The sequence below is a fragment of the Poecilia mexicana genome, unplaced genomic scaffold (assembly GCF_051168715.1).
Source record: "Poecilia mexicana isolate PSO_F unplaced genomic scaffold, ASM5116871v1 scaffold_18, whole genome shotgun sequence".
NCBI lineage: Eukaryota > Metazoa > Chordata > Actinopteri > Cyprinodontiformes > Poeciliidae > Poecilia > Poecilia mexicana.
This window is the reverse complement of record NW_028263387.1, coordinates 7,720,744-7,741,679: the sequence shown is the minus strand read 5'-3', so window position 1 is coordinate 7,741,679 and position 20,936 is coordinate 7,720,744. Positions and strand designations below refer to the sequence as shown.

The window sequence follows — 20,936 nt, the reverse complement described above, 5'->3', positions numbered from 1 at the left end:
AATAATCAATATGAAATCATTTTTTTTCACTTTGATAACTTCTCAGGACATTATTTGTGATATTTCAAGAAAGTACTTGGAAGTGTTATTTGTACTTTAACTATTAACCTTGTCAAAATCCTGTCCTTTTGTTTTTGTTTTTTGGGAGGAAGGTTATTTGCAACTATTTCAACGTTCTTGTTGAAATTGTTATGGTAAAAATAAAGCTGACAAAAGGCAACTTTTAAAAAAAGATTATGCAAAAAGTAAATTTTTGCATCCTTCTAACATCCTGGAAGGACTGAATAATTCACAATGACTTTAGATTTTAACATCAAGCAATGAAACAATTTAATTTGGCAATTTAAGTATTGTAAAGATATTTAAAATAAATAGTCAAACTTGTTGTATTGCATCATCTCTTCCCTAATCTCTCATTTTCTTGCTGTATTTCATGCACTGTCGGGGTATCTAACACACCAGACCTTTTAATTTGCCCTACAGAAATCAATGCACTAGTTTTTTTTTTTATTTCCTGTCAGGGAATTCACTGTGGGAGATTCCCTCCTCCCCGACAAAAAAAAAAAAAAAACTTACTGTTTGCCCAGCGAATGAGGCAATTTCCAGTAGAGCAGTCAGGCCGGTTATTGGTATGGATGACTGCAGTCGGAGTGAAAACACAGCTCCTCAAAAAAGCGCCTTTATGTGGCTTATTTACACAAGGCCAGACGGAGGTTTTAATTCAGTGCACAACTTTAAGGTGAAGAAATGTTCCAAGTCACCTTACAACCTCTGCCGCCTTTAAAAGGATCCAGAGCGGATTAATAAAACAGAATCTCCTGCTGTACCAGCCTTCTCCTCATTTCTATTCCGACAGAGTAGTGAGGGAAGGGAAAAAGAAAAAAGAAAAAAGCAGCCAACTGCTGGTATTGTTTGGTCTGAAGCCCCAGCTGGACAGTAGCTGAGAGTGGAAGTGTTTTTGTATGTGCGTGTTGAACCCATATGGACACCAGAGAGCGCAGACAGCTGGACTGGAAGGTTTTGGATGACCCCTCCTGACCTCTCTCCAGCTCTCTTATTGAACTATGTTCTCACTTAATCTCACCTCTTCTTTCTAAATTAGAAAAAAAAAAAAAAAAAAAGGAAAAAAAAAGAAAAACAACTCACTGCATCTTGATAGAAGCGGGACAAACCAAGGGCACAGAGTAAACAGAAATATAATCCAATCAAACGCACCAAGACAGTGAGGCAATGCTAACTGTGCATAATCTCACATGATTCGTACACACAAGAGGCTTGTAGGGGGTTTACACAGACAGAGGGGCAGCGCTACTAAGCAAACTGCAACATTTTCTTACGAGGTGTAAGCGAGCTACTTGTGAAACAAAGCTTGTGTACACACACACACATGCATGCATGCACGCACGCACACCAGATGCTGCCATGTGTGCCTGAATTGTAGTTCCCACTGAGCTCTCAGTCAATTACAGTTTGCTGCAAGGCAGGACTCCCAGGGCTGGAGTGAAAAATGCCAACACATTTTATACTTGACTTTTCAATTGTGTGGCCCCGCTACCGCTGAAGCCTTTTGGCCTTTATTTTTCAACTGAAGTTGAGATGTCAAAGATGGGGGGGGTGGTGGGGAACCACTGGCATTCCTGGCGCGGCGTATCACCCAGTGTGATGTGTTGTGCCAAGTGAAGCCACGATGTGGAAATGTTTGCAGGTTTGTACTGATTGTTCCAACTTCTGCATCGACACATCTTCTGTTACGCAGTTTAACGATAAAGTTCGGCTATGTTCTCATTTTCCTTAACAAGATGGCCGCCATGTCAAATTCTGCTAGTGGAAGCTGACCAAAGCATGCTGTTTGGGTACTCATAGTAATTGGTTTGAATCTTCTGTAACAAACAGGAACTTCTTTGTGTCAGTAGGTAACTTCTCAATGGAACGGGCAGAAGTCACATGTGGTGTACCACAAGGTTCAATCCTAGGACAACTTCCTGTTTAACATCTACATGGCTCCCGCTAGCTCAGGTTAGGCCTGTCGCAATAATTTTGCTGGACATTAACTTTTCTTGGAAGTTATTGTAATAAACGATAATATTGTTGTTTTGAAACCATGATCAATGATAATGGCATAATAACGCAAGAACACATTGTCAAAGATCAATACACGTTAAATTCTAATGAATATTTAACACTGGAGGTGGAATACATTTTAAACATCCAAAATAAAAAAACAACAAATAAAATTAATGATGACGTCTCTGCAAACAAAGTTGTCCTTCAAAAAAAGGGGCTAGAAAGGCTAACTGAAGTTATCATCTTTGGAGCTACAGAGAAATGATCTTGAATCAGCGCATAGCTTCAGTTTTTACAGCTAAACATTAGTGATCGGGTCTGAAATCTGGGTGTAGCGTTTGACTCTGACCTGAACCTTCAGAGCCACATAAAAACAGTTACAAATTCAGCCTTCTATCACCTGAAGAATACCATGCGATTAAAGGACTTATGTCCCAAGAAGATGTCAAGAAACTCATCCAATAATTCTGGTGCGACCCGGCCCAAATTTCGAGTTGGAGTCTGGCCATAAATCTAAGCTCCAGATTAAACTAAAAAGTGAGCCGAATAACACTGAAGTAGAAGTTGCGGATGCAAAAAGTTACCCATATCAAGAATAATTAAAAGTGGTTTTATGAGCATTTTTCCTCAAGGTTCAAGCATGTTTTATAAATAAAGCTCATTCTGAAGCTCAGAACATTTTCAACATCATATTTAATCCATTTCAACTAAAAATACATTTTTCACCCCGGTGGAAAACTGCTTGTATTTAACTCTGCATTTTTAATCATCTGCAGATGCAAGGATGGATCTGAAACCTTTTTTAGAGTGGAAACTACATTCTGTCCACAAAGTCTAAAACAAACCCTACAAATAAGAACTCCTATGGCATTTAATTACTTCAAATGTGAAGCTATCCAAGTTTCATTAGGATATTCTTAATTTTTAGAACATGCCTACTTTCCTATACATATTCACTCCTGGGAAGTTTAATACTTTTACGGTTAGTACGTCTGTATGCGTTCACAGTCCAGCTCAGTCTCTGTTCTAGGGAACATGTATATTTTATATACGCATGCCCTAAATGAATCCATCTTAAAACTATCGTAGCTAAGAACTGGATTAAAATTATACACAGCCTTTTGTGTCTTAAGAAGCAGCTGCACAGAACTCAATGAACTAGTTGCAAAGACGCCACTTGAAGTCACTTGAGAAAGGACAGATCAGTCTGTACTCAACCTCCTTCTGAGAGCCTCTTGGCTGCTTCATCTCACAGACCAAATGCCTCCTTCAGAGGTGACGGGGCCTGAAATCTCACCTTGAGAGCCTGCAGCCGGGCCTGCTCCTCCTCCAAGGCCTGCTGCTTCTCCTTCTCATCCATGCGGCTGAAGGACATGCCGGTGGAGGACAGAGACGAGACGGCACTCGACAAGGTGGACGCTCTGGGGAAAAAAAAAAAAACAAAAAAAAAAACAAACAAGTATATAACTTGACCATTTTTCATTAAAAAAATAAAAAATAAAAATTCCCTGAGTGTTTCTGGTCTAGTTTCTATCTGAAATGTTTTAGTACACTTGATATAACTCATAAGTAACATTTTAGCTTGTTTAAGTCAACAGTTACTTAATATTGATGAAAAAGTACCAATTCCATGGGCGGACATTTTTTTCCCATATTACAAGTGAAAAACTTTTTCATCAATATTGAGGAATTATTGACTTAAAACAAGATCCTATTTCGTGCTGAAAAGTGACTTCTAAGACAGTTTTGTTTGTTTCAAGTGTACTAAGAAACTAGTAGGCTTGTCATAACAAATTTTGCTGGACAATAAATCGTCCCAAAAGTTATTGCGATAAACGATAATATTGCTGTTTGAGACCATTTTCAAGTAATATAATGGTAATGGCATAAAAATGCAATAAAAGACCCTGAAAGATCAATAAACTTTAAATACTGATGAACATTTAACACTGGAACTCAAAAAAATAAAAATCTACTATGAAGATTGTAAATGAAATTGTGTTTAAAAAAAAAGGGCTAGTTCAGACCAAAGAACCAGACTTAAGACTTTTGTCATTGAGTTTTTGGTAGAGAAAGAAAACAGAAATGGATATTCAAGAGTTAATTTTATCACATGATTAATTGATTTATTGCGACAGGCCTAGAAACTAAACCAAAAATTCCTCAAGTTTTAAATCTACTCCGGTGCTTTGCGGCTGAAACGCGTACCTTGTGTCCGCATTCAACTCCTTTGTCTTCTTGCCCTCCAGAGAGGCAAGGTGCTGCTCCAAAGCCTCCAGGAGGCTGCTGGGGGCCTGAGAAACAAAACAGAGGAGTTCACCCATCTGCAGCAGCTTCTGGGGAACACTGCTGTCTCTCCCTCACTCTTTCTCAAAATGCACAAAAAAAAAGGAAGAAAATCCCACCCACACACTCCCAGAGTTGTGCTCACACAAACACAGCACCCAGAGTTAGTCGGCCTCTCAGGAAGGTAACGGAGTGCATCAGGCTCCAAGAATAGCCATGGCAACATGCAGCAAACACTCACATTGTTAGCAGGAGAACAAAGGAGGAGGTAGAGAAACAAAGAGTGAGGAAAAAGGTGGGGAGTAAAAGAAGGGAGTAGTACGGGTTTTTTTCTTCTCCTTTACTTCACCATCAGAAGGCGACGATACCTACAGCAAACCTTTTCTTCCTCTCTGTTTTGCTTCTGTTTTTGTTGATTGATCTGCATTTAGTTTCAAAATGCTCACTCTTTTCACCTGTTGTACTTGGAAACTAGCATTCCCTCACTTTATCTAATTGCCTGTCAAGAAAGAAAAAAAAAATCCCCAACAGATGCAGTGAGGGGAATCTAAACAGCTCCCATCACTGCACACGACTCAATCAAAATCAGCCGGCGAACGGGTTTACTGAGAATCGTTGCTATGGAGCTGTAGATAAGACTCAGGTGGAGAGCTCACACTGCCAGGCAAACTACCCTGTGGTTGTTAGATGCTTCATTAGTGGACAAAAGACAAAAAGAGAAAAATCAGAGGAAAAAAATGAATTCACTGGGTTGGGAAAGGAAGGCAGCTAAGGAGCTGGGTTATGGTTTGGCTGAAAAAAAAAAAAGAAAAAAAAATGTACAAGGGAAATTCTCCCACTGCCCAAATATGACAACGTCATGTCTGCCTCTCTGTCCACAAGAATGTTGCTGGCAGCGATGTGGACCTGCACGCAAATGCATACAGTGCTCAGAGGTCTCTGGCTGGCGAGGTGATGGGAGCCTGCCAAAAACGGCGCCCGGTTGTTAAAGAGACAGCGGCGTGAGCTAGAAGAGGCCAACCGGTCCGAATAGGTAAAAATAAACAAAAGCTTTTTTTTGTTTTTTTACTAATTTTATTTCAAGTGAAAATATCATAGTACTTGTACACAAATTCACTTTAATATGTTTTATTTAAAAGCAACAGTTTAATTCATAGTGAAGCAGAAACACGAGAGTAAAAACTGTTGCATAACAGGAAGTTTACTTGGTGCCATTTTGATTTCCATAGACAAAAACAAGCTAATTTTAGCTGGTTTAATGGTCACCAAGGGTCCAGAGCCACAAGTTGTTCTTTGGACCTTCCACAATGGCTCTTAAAGGTGCAGTATGTAACTTATAAAAGAATATGTTTTCTACATATTTGTTAAAATTGTCACCGTATTGTGATAGTTTGCTACCACACAGATAATCTGTGAAAAGATTGACCTTCTCCACCTCCTTTCTCTACTGCTGTGTGAGGAAATGCACCGCTCCTGAACAAATCAACCAATCAGAGCCAGGAGGCGGGTCTCAACGCCGTCACTCAGCCTCATGAACTCGATGCTAAATGTGCTAAAGGCAGAGAAACAAATTACCGTTACAGAAAAAACGTTTCTCCACCATCATTGGTGGCCATGCCAACTAACCTGGATAATCAGATTGTGATTGACAGCGCTAAGACCCGCCCTCTGGTTCTGATTGGTTGTTTCTAGTTAACACTATAAACACCGGCAGAAGAGCTCAATTTTTATTTATTTTTTTACACATCATCTGTCTCATACCAAACTGTTATAACAGTGACATGGTAATGTAGTGCAGCTTCAATCAGTTTAGCTAAAAGTAATTTAGAAAGAAAATGGGTAATATTTCTAAATTTTTCTGAATGTTGTGCAACATCAACGTCTCTAAACGAGTTTTTATTTGGCCAGATTGAGAGTACAAATGGATGTTTAAGTTGTAAAGGTCGTACATCCTTGATTTATTACAATGATGATTTCAGATTTATGTAATATATTCTGTAATATATCACTGAAGTGTGATATATTACTGAAAAAGAAAATGAATAGTTCAGAGTTTTATTTATGTACCTGTCTCTTAGCCCCTCACATTTCAGAAATACTAATTTAAATTGACCCAAATAAAACCTACGCATACTTTCGGGTAAAATTCAATTTGTTTCGTCAGTGCATAACGGAAAATATCCTTTAAAATCCTCATATATAAATCACCTCACCAGACACTGACCAATGCTTAGCCAGTGCTGTATGCTTAACTTTTGGAAGGCATGAATAAAAGTCACAAGACAATAACTGCGCCGTAATAACCAGGCCATTCACTATTCTTGTCAAGCACACTGAAGCAGCGCTGTCGTGCATGACAAACACGATATGAACACCGTGTAAGGAGGAGGATGGAATTTAGATGAGTGACGAGGGGAAAAAAAAAAAGAAGAAAAACAAGCCTCTTTCTGCAGAGACTTCTTCATGTAGATGAAGATGAAGATGGAGGGGCGCAGGAGTGAAGCCTCATTTCCTATTCATGAGCTTCCGTGGCCTTTTGCCGTCTGTGTCACACCTGCCGGAGTGGGTGAGTGCAAGTGTGTGTGTGTGTGTGTGTGTGTGACAGAGACAGCTACAAGCAATACACCTGATGCCAACACACACGTATTAACTGAGTCGGCCATTGTACAGTAGAGAGAGAGACCAAAAAAAGAAAGAAAAAAAGGGGGATTGTCATGCCTGTAAATGCTCAATGCTCATGTATGCTTGCACATTCGAGTAGAGCCACTATGATCCTCATGCAGGTTCTTAAAGGAAAATTCCACTAGATTTACACCTGGGCGCCATTATTTCTCATCTTTTGGTGATTTAGTGTCAAGACTCGTCAGAATGCTAAAGGGACTGGATTTATATAGAGCACAATCACACATATGCACACATTCATACAGCATTATGCAGATCTGTACTTAGTGTAAAGTGAAATCTGCAATCAGACTCACAACTTTTAGATAGTAAATAACTTATCTTCCAGGTGAGCCTCCGTCGCACCTAAATGTTTTATTCCTCTAGTTTACAGCTGGTAGTTTGGTCAAACATTGTGTTTAGAGAAACCGATGGAAACAGGAAGAAGCTGAGAGAAATTGGTGAAGAACAGAATCCAGAGTTACTGTGTATCCAATCAGTACAAAGCTTTATTTTCCACTATCACTTCCCAATCTATGGTAGACGTTTCTACATTGGTCTCGCTTTAAGGAGAGAGGGACGGAGGGAGTTAAAAATAAAGATGGATGGATAAGTAGATGAACAACGATAGATGGACGGAAGGATGGCTGGATTAAATATGGAAAGGAAGAAAGATGTAGGAGTTAAAAATATGATGGATGGATGGATGGAATGGTTAAATGGATGAAGTACAGAAGGATGGATGAAAGTGAATGGCTGGATGAAATACTAAGAATGCATGACATGCAGCTGGATGGACAAAATATAGGCGGAGAAAATATTGATGGATAAATTAGAGATGGATGGATTAATAACGATGGACAGATGGATGGATGGATGAAATATGGATGATTGATGACATATGGCTAGATGGATGGAACAGAGATGGATGTTTTGAACAATGTGGGTAAACCGTCTCAGTAAACTCTCATATTTCCTTTACTCCAGTTGACATTTCCATACTTCTCCAGGCTTAAATCAAACTCCAGGCCTTTCCAGGCTGAGTAGGAACCCTTTACAAACTGAGCAGAGAAAACACAGGAAGCAGAACTGAAGGGGATCCTGAACTGGTTAGTGCTCTCAGAAAAACCCTTCTCATTACAGATTAACAGCTGTTGGGGAACAACCACTAAAACATCCCAAAAATAACAGGAAGTAGAAACCCAAACTGGAAAAACTGGCCTCTTAGCTTCCCTTGAGTTAAATAACCCTCCATAAAAACAATTCATTTTACAACAGAGGAACAACACAAACCATTCTATGTGGTTTCATCATCATCACTGCTACAACAAAACCAGAACCGACGGGCTTTAAAAGTTTTAAATCTGGAAACAAACCAGCCAAACTGCAAAACACAAATTAGCAAAGCTGCTTCTTAATGTTTACCTTAAGTTATGTAAAAATCCCAAAATCAATAAGAGGCAAAAGGCAAGGACTTTGCCCACCAGCCTGCAGAATGATGGTAAAGCAATAATCAGACAAACTGGCCACAGGATTCTTGCACAATGCTGATTTTAGACCCTGTTAAAAACTAAGATTGGAAAAAATAGGGCCTAGGTTAAAGGCGGAATTTTCCTTTATGGAGGTTGGAGTGGGGAAGCGGTACAGTTTGCAACCCACCACCTACAATGTATGATCCTTTAGTCTTCTGCAACAGAGTGGGAGGGGAGGAAAAACACTCGTTATTGACTGCAAATACAGGATTATTCAACTCTGACCTCAGACAAACCGGCTCTCCTCTGTACACATTAACCAGTCTTTTTTTTCTTTTTTAAAATGTGTGATCAAGGACACGTTTCACTGAGATCTGCAATGTACCAAGAGATTTCTGATTCTTGTACAGAAAAATAAAAGAATCAAAAGGCTACGAATGAATAAACTGTTGCGATAATGATTGCAAAACACAAAGTAGTCAGAAAAATTATAGATTTTTTAAACTTCTTCCCCTTTCAATAAAGTTAGTATAAACTCAACCTCTCATATTCAACATATTTTTACCAATAAACTGAGCTGGCTTCTGACTCTCAGAATATAAAGTTAAGAAGTAGGAGGTTTTACCACCTCATATTTAAGACTTTTAAAGACCATTATAAATGGAATTTAAGACTTATATGTCTCCCCAGAAATGAATGGATTTCATTGGCGACAAATTTCTGCCTGTCCATGAAAGATGCAAAAAAGCTACCTAGCTAACAGGGTATGTTAGCAGCTAGTTAGCTGTAGCCTCGACCAGAGAACGCAGTGAAGACATCTGAGTGTGACACAAACTTTTGCCTAACGCAAAAGTCACATGAGAAAAACAAAATATATGAACTATTAAATGAACTATATCTAATAATGCTGGCACAACAAAATTTAAGATCAGAGATTAACATATTCAAGGCCAACATAGTTTTTAAAAGGAATTTAAGGACTTTTAAATAGTTTTTCTTTTGGATTATTTTGTTTAGGACAGAATTTACAAGCAAAAATAGAAAAAAAAAACAAGTGTGTGCATTATTTTCTAAAGCAAAAGTGCAAAACCTTATCATTTGAGAGCAAATCAAATCTTTTCTGAAATGTTAGCATTTAAAAATAATTTCATGTTACCTAACCAATACTCGGGATGTGCATGTGAAGGTCAAACTTCCTGTAGTTACAACAACTTTAAAAATAGGAAGCTTTTGTTTTCAGACATCGTTATAAAACTAAATGTATAATTTTTAAATTGCTGGCTGACAACAAAGGAAATTAATGAGGTCCTTAGAGCAAAGTTTTACATGAATGATTTAAATCAACCAACGATCAATGAACAACACAAATCAATCTCTGGTTGCAGCTTTTTTATGTAACTAGCACACAAAGCCAAGGACTTTTTAAATAAAGATGATTAGAACAAGTTTTAGCACCAAATATTTATCATAACCTGAGAGAATCTGACCAAGAAAAAAAATAATCAAAGTGAGGTAAACAAATACAACATAAAGGGGATAAAAAATAAACCCTGCTTCAAGGAGTTTTGATAAACACTTTCACAGCTGGATAAAAAGCAAATTAAAATATTTTGAGGATTAAAAGAACAAATCGCATTCCTTATCCAGGCAGAGATGCCTTCTTTTCTTTTTTTTTTTTTTTTTTTTTTACAAAACCTTTTCTTCTGTTCATTATCTTTGTTTTCCTAATTTCAAGGCTAGACTCACTGTGTTCATTTGCCCCAGGTTTTTTTTCTTAAAAAAACCCAAACAAGTCTTTTCATCAATTCTGCTCATGGCATGGGGCCAAACTAACACACCTCAACCTGGATCTATAATAAGAAATTAGGAGGAGAGAGAAAGCAGGAAAGGATATTCAGGCAGATCCAAAAGAGAAGCCTTCAAACATGATGGCTGGTTAAAAAATAAAAACAAAAAAACATGGGCTGGAAGGTGAACAAAAGAGTTCATTGAGAGGGAATACAGATTAAAAAGAAAAGGTGAGTTAGTGGGAACAAAGGAAGCCACACATATTTCTGAAAATATGAAAACAAAAAGGAAGGGAAAGACAGAAAACAGGAGCTGGAGTTGAATAGAGAGGTGGAAGGTGGCATGTACACTGACCTGTGAGAGATCTGGGATGTCACCCTGATCTATTCCAACTTGCTGTCGTCAAAACAAAAAGAAAAGAAAAAGTAGGGAGGGAAGTATAGGTGGGGGATAAAATGGAGAAGAAAACAAAAAAAAAACATAGGGGAATCATTACCTCATGCAGTGGCAATGTGTCAACAAAAAAAACAAAAAAAAAAACCACACAACAGAAACAAACAAGCAAACGCGTGTGACATCGACAGGAAATGGCAGCAGTGACTGAACGATGAGAAAACATGTCCGACTCTTGAAGGCGGAGCAGGCATGCTGTGGAAACACTTAAAGTGACACCGAAATCCAGGAATTCACCTCTACGGGACGCAACACGTCGACTTGTTGGGACACAACAAGCAGTTGGCTTTCATATGAGATTATTCAGCAAACACTTTGATTAAAGGGGCAGTGTTATGTAAAATCAATTTTCTTTTTAGCGCTACATCATGTTATTCCCTCATCATAAACATACTTAGAGTGCTGCTTTGATTCTTTCAGGCATGTTTGAGAAATCTTTTAATCTCCATGGAAACAATTCAGCTGCGCAAAACGCCTGGATGGACCTAGCTCCGCCTTCGAGACAAAACTCCTCCTCCCGGCTGCAGTTTCAGAGCTTCTGCATTACAGAAAAGCCCTCCCCTTTATGCTTCCACTCAGCTCCTTTAGACTAGCCAGCAGCAATTAGCAAACATCTGCTGAGCTCATTATACGAGCTACTTCTCAGAGCTTTAACGTTGTTAAAGGCGGAGTTTCAGAAAGAGCAGGAGGTGTTCAATTACAAAGTCAATTGTCATTTAAGTCATATTTGCATTTTTATATACGAGGTTGACACAGTTTGGAAAATACATAATACTGCCCCTTTAACACTAAACTGAAGTGGTAAATCTAAGATAAATATGCTATAGGTTCTGGTATTTATAAAATAAGTGTCTTTTTGGAATATCATGATGCTAATTCAGCAAATATTTTGTTGAGAACGTGTAAAGCTAGCCTTTTCCTTTCTGTGTGCACCGAGCCGAGGAGACCAAACTCTGCAGATGTTTTTGGAACGACCAACAGGGACGTGGAGCTGAGCTCATTTTAGCCACGAGAGTTATGGATGTTTTTGAGTGTCGGGAGCTTGACGGCGCACAGCTGTCTGCTTCGTGTGTCCTGCTAGAACTCTGCTTGATGAACTCGGGTGACCTGCAGTGATACGACTCCACAGACGCATTAAATGAACTGTAACTAATCCCTCCCCACAATCCATTACTTTAACTTTCACATTTCTTTTTCTCTACCCTCTTTGTCCAGCAGATAGTCTCTTTGGCTCTTAGGGAATAGCCACATGTTGAGCAGAAATGTGTTTTTCCTTATTTACTATTCAGGTATTGCAATATTTACTCAACTGTAAGAAACATATCTAATGGTTTTACAGCGAGGACTCAATTAAAACCAATAACTCAGAGTTCTGCATTCTGACAACCTACATTCTCACAAAACAGAATCCAACACATTTATGATTAATGGAAAAATTGACATCTGTTTTACAAATGAATACTGATCTCTTTGCTGGCGCTTTGACTGAAGGTGGCGCTGTGTTGAAATGCTTCTAGCACCTTGATAAAATGGGTTGTAGTAATTCTCAATTTTATTTTGTTCTAAACAAGTTGTACATGTATATGTACTTTGCATTTTCTTTATTATTTTTGTATAAAGAGTTGCACAAATTTAACTTCATAATTTGAATCTAAGCCCGTGTGCTTATTTCCTAATAGAAATTCACACTGTAATCTCTTAATGCACTAAACACAAAATATTTTTCCTTCTCCATAAATATCCAGTTTAGGAGAACACCTATCGGTCGACGTGTCATTTTAAGACAGTCTGTTGTGTTGTGAGAATTGTAACTCTTCAACATCATAACGCCTCCATGGAAATGGGTTTCTTATCCATCTGTAGCTACTTCATTTCCCATCATGCTGTCAATTTGCGTATATAAAATCTACACAAAATGTCCGCTGTACCACCAGCTGATGCTTTAGGTCTTCTAAGTCAATGCATCAGATGAAAACACATTTATTGAGGGGAAAAAAACGTATTGTAGATTAAAATTTGCTCCTTCACACTAGAGACGTTAAATCTAAAAATGAAGCAACTCATTATTTATTCCCTTTCCTACATATATATATATATATATATAATTTTTTTTTTTAAATGTCTGTAGCCATCTGGTGAAGTCCTTAAAATGTAATCATAAAAAGACAAAGACATTTAAATGGGAACGTTTCCCCATTCTGTGTCTGAAATGCACGTCGGCTTCCCGTTTAAACTACGGAGACGAAACGGGGCACAGTGGAGAGAGAGGGAGAGAAGGAAAGAGGGATGATCTGTGGGCGCCAGGGGAAGGAGACCCACTCGGGTATCCATCTTTGTCAGAGGGAGAAAAGAGGAGCGAGGCAGAGGAGAGGATTAGGCGGAGGGAGCTAACAGAGCGCCTAACCACGTCCTCCATCTTATGGTTATTTTTGGTCTATATATATATATATATATATATATTTATGTGTGTGTGCGTGTATGTGTGTGTATTAAATGTGGGGGCAGAGGGGCAAGTCGGGGATGGCTTGGTTCAGCAAAGCTGAGTGAGCAGAACTGCAGCCGCCGTGTGAAAAATGAACATATTAAAGTAACGTTTGAGAACATCTGGGTTAGGAGAGCTGGATTATAACAATCTACATACAGCTAGGAGATTTACAGACAGTGATTTAGAATTAAGAATCTAAAGAAACAAACCAAAAAACCCTGAAAAGCGAACCTGTTTAAATTCCAGATCGAGTATTGGTGACAATGTGCCCGATCCAGAAGAGATTTATTCAGCCTAATTTTATGCTTTATTGTTTATTTTACATTATATTTAGCATTCAAACGGTTCACTTTCTGAACCATTCAAAAAAGGTTTGTTAGTTTTTACATGTTTGACCAAGAAAGTCATATTGTTTTCACTCATATTGTTTTCACTCGTATCGTAACGTATTGTTTTAGGCAGCTTTAAGTTTGTTATTTATTTCACACTGGTTGTTATTCTGCACTAACTGAGCCAAATGAAAGTTGTTTTTACATGTTTGATCAAGTCTCTGAAGCTATCGGTGCATTCAAGTCTCCAGAGTTAGCAAATAAATGTGTAATTTAGCACGTTTTTTTTTTTTTAATAAATGTTTTAAGTCATATCAGCATTGCTTCTTTCTGAATCGGATCGATATCAGCTGACGCTAAATCTGTATCGGAAGTGGATAAAGAGAATCTGTGCGTCCCTCTCTGCGGGTTCGTCTGTGTGCTCGTGTACCTCAGCCACTTTGAGGAACTCCGACAGCTTTGTCATCCTGTAAAGAAATTTCTTGTAGATGTCCAGAGCGTCTTTACACTGGTTCTTCTTCATGTCAAAGTATTTCTCTACAGGAGAAAAAAAACAAACAGACAGTCGAGAAAGATTAAAACTGAGCAAAAATGAAAAGGTTTTTACATAAAAAAGAGACGAAACGCTAAGAGCTTCTGTGCGTGTGTTGCTGGTGTTTACATATCTGTTAGACAGCAGCATCAGCATGACTGAACACATGGCCAGTTACCCTAAATTACATATCCTCCAGTAATAAAGGTGTCATTACAATAACCCATTACACCACTGAATGCTACACTGCCCTGCAAAAGCAGTCGTACTTATGCTGCAACCGCAAACTTTAATGTCGTTTATTTGGATTTTATGTGACAGACTCGACAGAAGGTACCATATAATTGTGAGGTAGGAGGAAAAGGGCTGAATGATTGGCTTTTTCCCCCCCTTCAAGAAAGAAAATCTTAACCATGAATACGCTTTGATCCAGATCATTATATTGTAGCCGTATCTGGCTGGATGTTTAGGTGAACATTTTACAGCCTCCGTCCATCTTCCCCATCAGTTGAGATCAGCTTCCCTTTCGTGAGCCTCTTTGTTACAGTCCGTAGGTTTATAGAGTGAAATCTCCCCCCAAAAAAGACACCAAAGTTTGTAGTTGTAGCTTCAAACTAAGAAAATGTGGAAAAAAGAATGAATATGTTTGGTTTGAACACATCACCGTCCAACAGAGAGAAAGTTTCTTTAGTTAAAAAAGCTCAGAGGATTTTAGATATGGTTAAGGTGAAAACGATTAATCGTGATTAATCGAGTTTTTACTAATTTAGTAATTGATTAATCATTAATTAAAGTATACAAGGCAAAAAAAAAAAAAAAAAAAAAGGTCCAATTGATGAAAGAACGGTAATTACGTTAACAGCAATTAAGTCAAAACTACTAAATTTCCTTTTAGGCACCTTTTCCTATTCAAGTATTAATTGGTTAATACAAAAATAATAACAACCGGATCTGCCCTGCGCTGTTTAGATTTATTTAGCTACAGATGCATCCTTTGATGAAGCGATCACTAAAGGAATACTACGTTGTTGCATTTTAGGCAATAAAATGTTTGTTTTTTTTATTAAAAAAGGAATTGAATTATTTATTTGCATCTTTAAATGTATTTCTAATATTGTATAAAAAAGGCTTATGTGAAAAATCTGTGTAATGTGCTAATTTTTGCCCAATTAAACAATCATTTTGTCAATCAATAGAATTGTTTTTTGTTGATTAATTATGCTACATTCAATTATCCATCAAATAATTGATTACTTGGCAGAATTATCGTTCTATCGATTAATCGACAGACTCATTGTTTACTAAAATGATTGTTAGTTGTATCCCTGTGTTTTTTTAGCTTCATGTACACTGAATCAGTTTAACTCTTAATGTGTGGCAGCTTTTCTGGAAAGTGTCCCCCAGATATAGACCATATACCACAGAAATATGGGATACTTCTCAGGCAGCGCTGCCTGAAGGCAGATTTCTGAGATCGACGTGTGGGAGGGGTTGCAGAGATTTCTCCAGATTATGAAGCGCAGATGACGAAACCCTGAAAATCTTTAAAAAAAAATTTTACTGGGAAGCATAACTTCAACATGATTGGACGACTTTTCAACAGGCTGAACTTATTTAAAAAGATCCAGAACCTCTGGGAGGATTGACAGCTGATAATTTGACAAACTACTATGACAATTTCCATTAGCGTGAAATGTTTGTATGAAAGGGACGTGTGCTACCCAACAGGTTGATGACTCCTTCATTGTACGCAGCAAAGAGCCTTATGGAGTCTTTGAAGAGCAGCATGAAGGCCGAGTTGATCACTCCGTTGGTCAGCTCATTAGGATTGGCCTGCCGGGAGGAGAGAGAGAGAGAGAGAGAGAGAGAAGATGAAGGTGCCATCTTCATCACATCACCAGACTGATCATGGAAGGATGAGATCAGCCACACAGAAAGATGGTTCAGCAGATAAAACCTTTCCTCCCCAGGTTGGCTGTTGGAAACAATGTTTAAACATAAAAACAGCCACAGGCAGTTGGTGTGATCTCAACATTTCTATCAGTCTTTGAAGCTCCACACATGCCCTAAAACATGACCACTACGTCCACGGATCTCAAAGTTCTCGTTTCCGGCTCTGGTCGATTGCATCAGCAGATACCTGAAAGTCCAGCAGAGCGTCCAGCTGGTTCTGGATGATGGGCAGAGTCTTGATGAGCTTCTCTGCGTTCATGGTGCGCATCACGCCGTCGACGCTGACAAAACAGGAAGCACACGGTTACAGGTGAGAGCTTGAGGAGGAAACCTATGCAGACGTTGGTAGAAATGCGAGAGAGTAAACCAGAGGTTTCTCTCTAATCTTGTTGCCGACGGTGGCGAAAAGCTTGAAACTAACGTCTGGGAACGCGCGTTATGGTAGAAAAAAAATAATGAGACTTGGCTTCGAAGTCTGGCACAGGTCTTCCTGATATGACCTTGTAGAAACACGTAGCCACTTATTTTTTAAACTGCAGCTTCCTCCAGCTTTTATTAACTCACATACAGTGGATGTCTTTCAGAGCTTGGAGGAAAAGAGGAGGTTCGCTTCCTGGCTGAGATCGTTAGCAATGATTAAGATTAGGACTCGGCGTGAAGGTTTGGTGGCCTCGTTTCAAAGCCGATTCAGCAGTACACAAACTTAGCTCCGTTTTCTTCACGTTTAATGGCGGACACTCTGAGCCCTTTGCTGCACTCATCAAAGTTGTGCTCTTGCAGCTATGTGTGGGCGACACATCAGTTTTATGAATTAATACATTTTGTTGGTTTTCGAAGGTTAAGATTTTGGAAAATCTGGATTTTTTTTTATCCACCAATGCCCTCCTTGGGTTTCCATAGTTCAGAGTGATGTCAGCACATCCAGGGCGGCCATCTTGTTTGACGAGCATGTTTTACCAATTCTGTTTATTAGGACGTTGAATTCAGGTCAACAAAGGTCCATTCAACTTTTTCTTTTGACTTACAAGAATGAAGCCATAACATTACAAGAATACAGTCATATGGCAGTAAAGTTTAAATAATATGAGTAAAGTCCTAATATTACCAGAATAAGGTGGTAATTTTATGAGAACTCCAGCACAAAAAAATATCTTCCTCTTATGAAGCTATAATTTGGTATCGGTTTTACAGGTAAGGAAATATTTAATCTTTAATACATCAACATCAAATTATTAGCAGCAGAACTTTGAAACAACTGAGCCAATGACTTTCTCATTAAAACAAGTTTTCATTTTGTAATTTTAAGACCTTCTTCTGGTAAAATTCCACCTTTATTCTTCTTATAGTATAACTTTATTCTCCAAATTGAACAATTAAAAGGTTTTGTAGCCTTGCCTTAATAATCAATCGTACAACTCAAAGAATGAATGACTGAAATAAAAACCACTTCTTGAAATAATTTTCTGTTATTTGCAATGACTATTTTAGAAAATAGAGAGGGGGAAAGAAATCGATTAAATTGGATCTGGTACGCAAAAAAAATTGATTTTACATATTGCCCTAACCCTAACCCTACCTACAACACTGGAATCGTCCAACACAACCAAAACCATAAATAAATAAAATATTATTTATCACAATGTAAATTATTGAGCTCATTTTAAACATACCCTCTCTTCATCTTGGTGAAATCCACAGCCACCAGTCTGTAGGACATGGCCTTTTCGTTCAGGTAGCGACTGTATCGCCTGATGAAGGTTGACATGTCGTAACCTGAAAGATCACACAGTTTTAAACCAACTTCATCCTTTTTGTCTTCACATCCTTTGATGTTTATCCATTCCATTTGTGAAAATATGAGACATAAATGCAAGGAGTTGTGACGTTTGTGCAAAAATGAAAGGCTCTTACCTTGCAGAGCTCCCTTATCCAAGAAGTTGCTGAGGTTGAACAGAGTGTTTCTGGAGGCCAGGTACTGGATGAAACGCTGAAACGTTGAAGGACAAAACAGGAAGACGTCTTTAAACAAAGTGAACACTTGAGATTTGTTAAACCAAACCGAACTCAAACAGCTGCACATTCATTTATTTATGATTTGGGTTGAGAGGGAAAAAAACCCAAAACATTGTTGAATACAACTGAGATCAGAATTCACAGTGATCAATCATTCATAGCCTCTAGAACCCTTGTTTATATAAATCTGTCTCCGCTGCTCCCGTCCCTCCAGAGCCAGTTTTAAACACAGCTTTGTTCGCTTTGACAGATCTGATGTCACTGAACAGGTGATGGAAGCGTTTTACATCCTATTTTCCCGACAATGTTTATCCCAGCATGTTGGCTGTGTTTTCTAGCATCTCCCCTTAAACCAGCAGCAGCCCTAAATTTCACTATTTGGCAATGCAGACAGATTTTCCCCACTTCTAAACAGAGAATTAATTGAACATATAGTTTGTACTTTTCAGTTGAAATAATAATGGACTATTTTTCAATTTAAGATTGTGTTAGCAGAGACATACTGGTCAGAGATTAGTAGCCAATTTAATCTACTTATATCAGACTTTTAACTTAACTATCTTAGCGGTAGTATTGTTAAGTGTAAACAGCTATTGCTGTAGAAATTTCTTTAAGAACCAAGATTCAGTCCAGGGTTTCTGGAGGTTTCACCAACTACAAGTTAAACCTTCTTATGAGTTTATGAATTTAAGACCTATATCAGGAGCTGCAAAAAAAGAAATGAACAGGACCAAAATGGACATTTCTAGGCTATTTTTGTGACTCCGGGTAGCAGCTTTGTGCTTCTCACATATAGTCATATGCTAACTGCTAATGGCTTTTTTCTTTGCTAGCTAGATAGCCAAATTCTAGCTGCTAATGGCTTGATTATTTGCTTGCTAGCTTATTAGCAGCTCGTTACAGGTAGCCTTAACCACCTTAAGTCACAGAACACAGTGAGTGAAGACGCTTGCGCACAACTCAAACATTTGCCTGATATAAAAGTCCCATTAGAAAAAAATAACTATATAGAATATATGAGATTGAAGAGTCCTATCACTAAGAAATGCAAGACTTGTGATAAGCGTATTTATTTTCTTGAATTTAAGATGTTTTAAGGCCCTGATATTGGATAAATTTAAGACTATTTAAGGCTTTTAAGGATGCGGACATCCTGACCATCAGCATTTTCCATGAAAGAAAGAAGAAAACGGAGCATTAATGCAAGACCTTAGCGTAGTGTTCCTGTTATCTGCTAAAGCATCAATCCCTGCTTAAAAGTAGCCGCCTGAATGAAAAGCCCACATGGGGGCTGAGAAAATTGCTTCCTTTGAAATAGCTCCTTACATTTTCGACTTCTTTTCAAATGGCGAAAATAGTCAACTTTCAGTCTTCTTCTCTCCATAACAACTCTCAAATCAAAAAGCGTTGACTTCAGCACAAGCAGTCAGCGTTGATGTATGGGAGTTTCCATGTGGCCGGACCCGGGTCAGCACTAGCCAAGCTGAAGATTGTTCAATTGCAGTCGGTTGATTTCTCAAAGCACCTCATGTTTTTAGGGGGAAAAACTGAGAATAACACGGTAAACTGCTGTCTATGAGTCCCTGCAAATATATAAATCCTTCATGATACTGAGATGCTTAGCCAGATGAAACTCGGCTGAAAGACAGCTAAAGTGTACATTCTTTATAAGCCAGACTGTAGCGTTTTTCCATCTTTTCTCACACAGCACCTCAAGACCACAGTAGTTGAGGAAAATGTGTACAATTCTGCAACAATTTGAAGAATACAACTCCTATTTTAATTGTAGTGCAGTTAGATTTTAAATATCGTTTAGAAATCAGACCGGCAACAGGCCCGACTTGAACTTTAGACTGAAATGATTTAAGACGTAGCCTGGACTCTGTCTCTGAAGATTAATGACCGACTAGCATTTCATCTCTTGAGAGCATCTTCGCTACATCGTCCTCCTCACATCTCCGACCAGCAGAGCACTGTGGAATGGGTCTTGGCCGTCGTCCACAGCGATGGGAGCTCTGGCCTCGGGCTTCCAGAAAACCCGTCTTAAACTTTAAGGCGGACCACGTCCGGCTGACTTAAGATGATTTGAGAATTGCGCATTTGCCAGTTGCAAATCTGGCAGGGAACTAGCCCTCACTGACTGGTTGGAGGATGTAAGGACCATGTGTGTGTGTGTGTGTGCTTATGAGCACAAAAAAAATGCTTGAGGGCATGTATGTTGGAAATCAGCTGCACTGACTGTTCCAAGGCCTCTGGGATTGTTTAAAAAGGCAGAAAGAATGGGATTTTGTTCTTCTCCTTTTCTTGTGTCTACGTACGTGCAGTCTGACAGAGAGGGGGAAAAGAAACCAATTTCACAAGCAGACGATAATTTAAAATTAAATACAACAGGGACGGCCGGAGTGGAGGTTGCTATAAAAGCTGGGTGAACAAAAAAATGTTTGCTTTACCTCGGGGTTGACACCGCTCAATAATCGATAGGAGTGATGAAACGTAAAGGGATACGCTGTATGGATTTACAGAAGAGGTGATGTAAAATAAAGATGAAAAAAAAAACTCCATCAAAACAAACGAAAAGTTTTAGCTTTAAAATTTAAGTGCGTATACCAGTCGTCGGTACAGCTGCCTTAAAAAATGAATCGACTAAGTCGAGACAAGCAACTGAAAACTACACGATATATAGCCATAGCGAGTTAGCATGAACCAAACTGCATTAAAGCAAATATTTAAATTTAAGAAACAGAAGCAATGACAATTTAATGTACAAATAGAAAAAGATACCTTTAGCTAGAAATAAATGGTGAAAATCCCAAACATTTCACAGTGGGGATATTCGTGGGGGCCGCAGCTGGCCACTAAGCTAAAATCTGTGAGTACTTGAGAATCCCTTTTAAAACGTC

At 38.6% G+C, this 20,936-nt stretch overlaps 1 protein-coding gene across 5 annotated transcripts in view; it reads right to left on the bottom strand.

Annotated features, from left to right (window-relative positions):
• The window catches only part of LOC106926942 (phosphatidylinositol-binding clathrin assembly protein), a 112,468-nt gene that overhangs the window by 26,167 nt on the left and 65,365 nt on the right, over nucleotides 1-20,936 (bottom strand). For all 5 annotated transcript variants that reach the window (XM_088015829.1, XM_088015831.1, XM_088015832.1 and 2 more), the window contains 8 exons: nucleotides 17,935-18,010; nucleotides 17,694-17,796; nucleotides 16,211-16,304; nucleotides 15,792-15,903; nucleotides 13,969-14,075; nucleotides 10,626-10,667; nucleotides 4,273-4,358; nucleotides 3,362-3,485 (listed from right to left, as the gene is read on the bottom strand). In XM_088015829.1, the coding sequence (XP_087871955.1) occupies nucleotides 3,362-3,485; nucleotides 4,273-4,358; nucleotides 10,626-10,667; nucleotides 13,969-14,075; nucleotides 15,792-15,903; nucleotides 16,211-16,304; nucleotides 17,694-17,796; nucleotides 17,935-18,010 (744 nt within the window). The remainder of the gene's footprint in view (nucleotides 1-3,361; nucleotides 3,486-4,272; nucleotides 4,359-10,625; nucleotides 10,668-13,968; nucleotides 14,076-15,791; nucleotides 15,904-16,210; nucleotides 16,305-17,693; nucleotides 17,797-17,934; nucleotides 18,011-20,936) is intronic.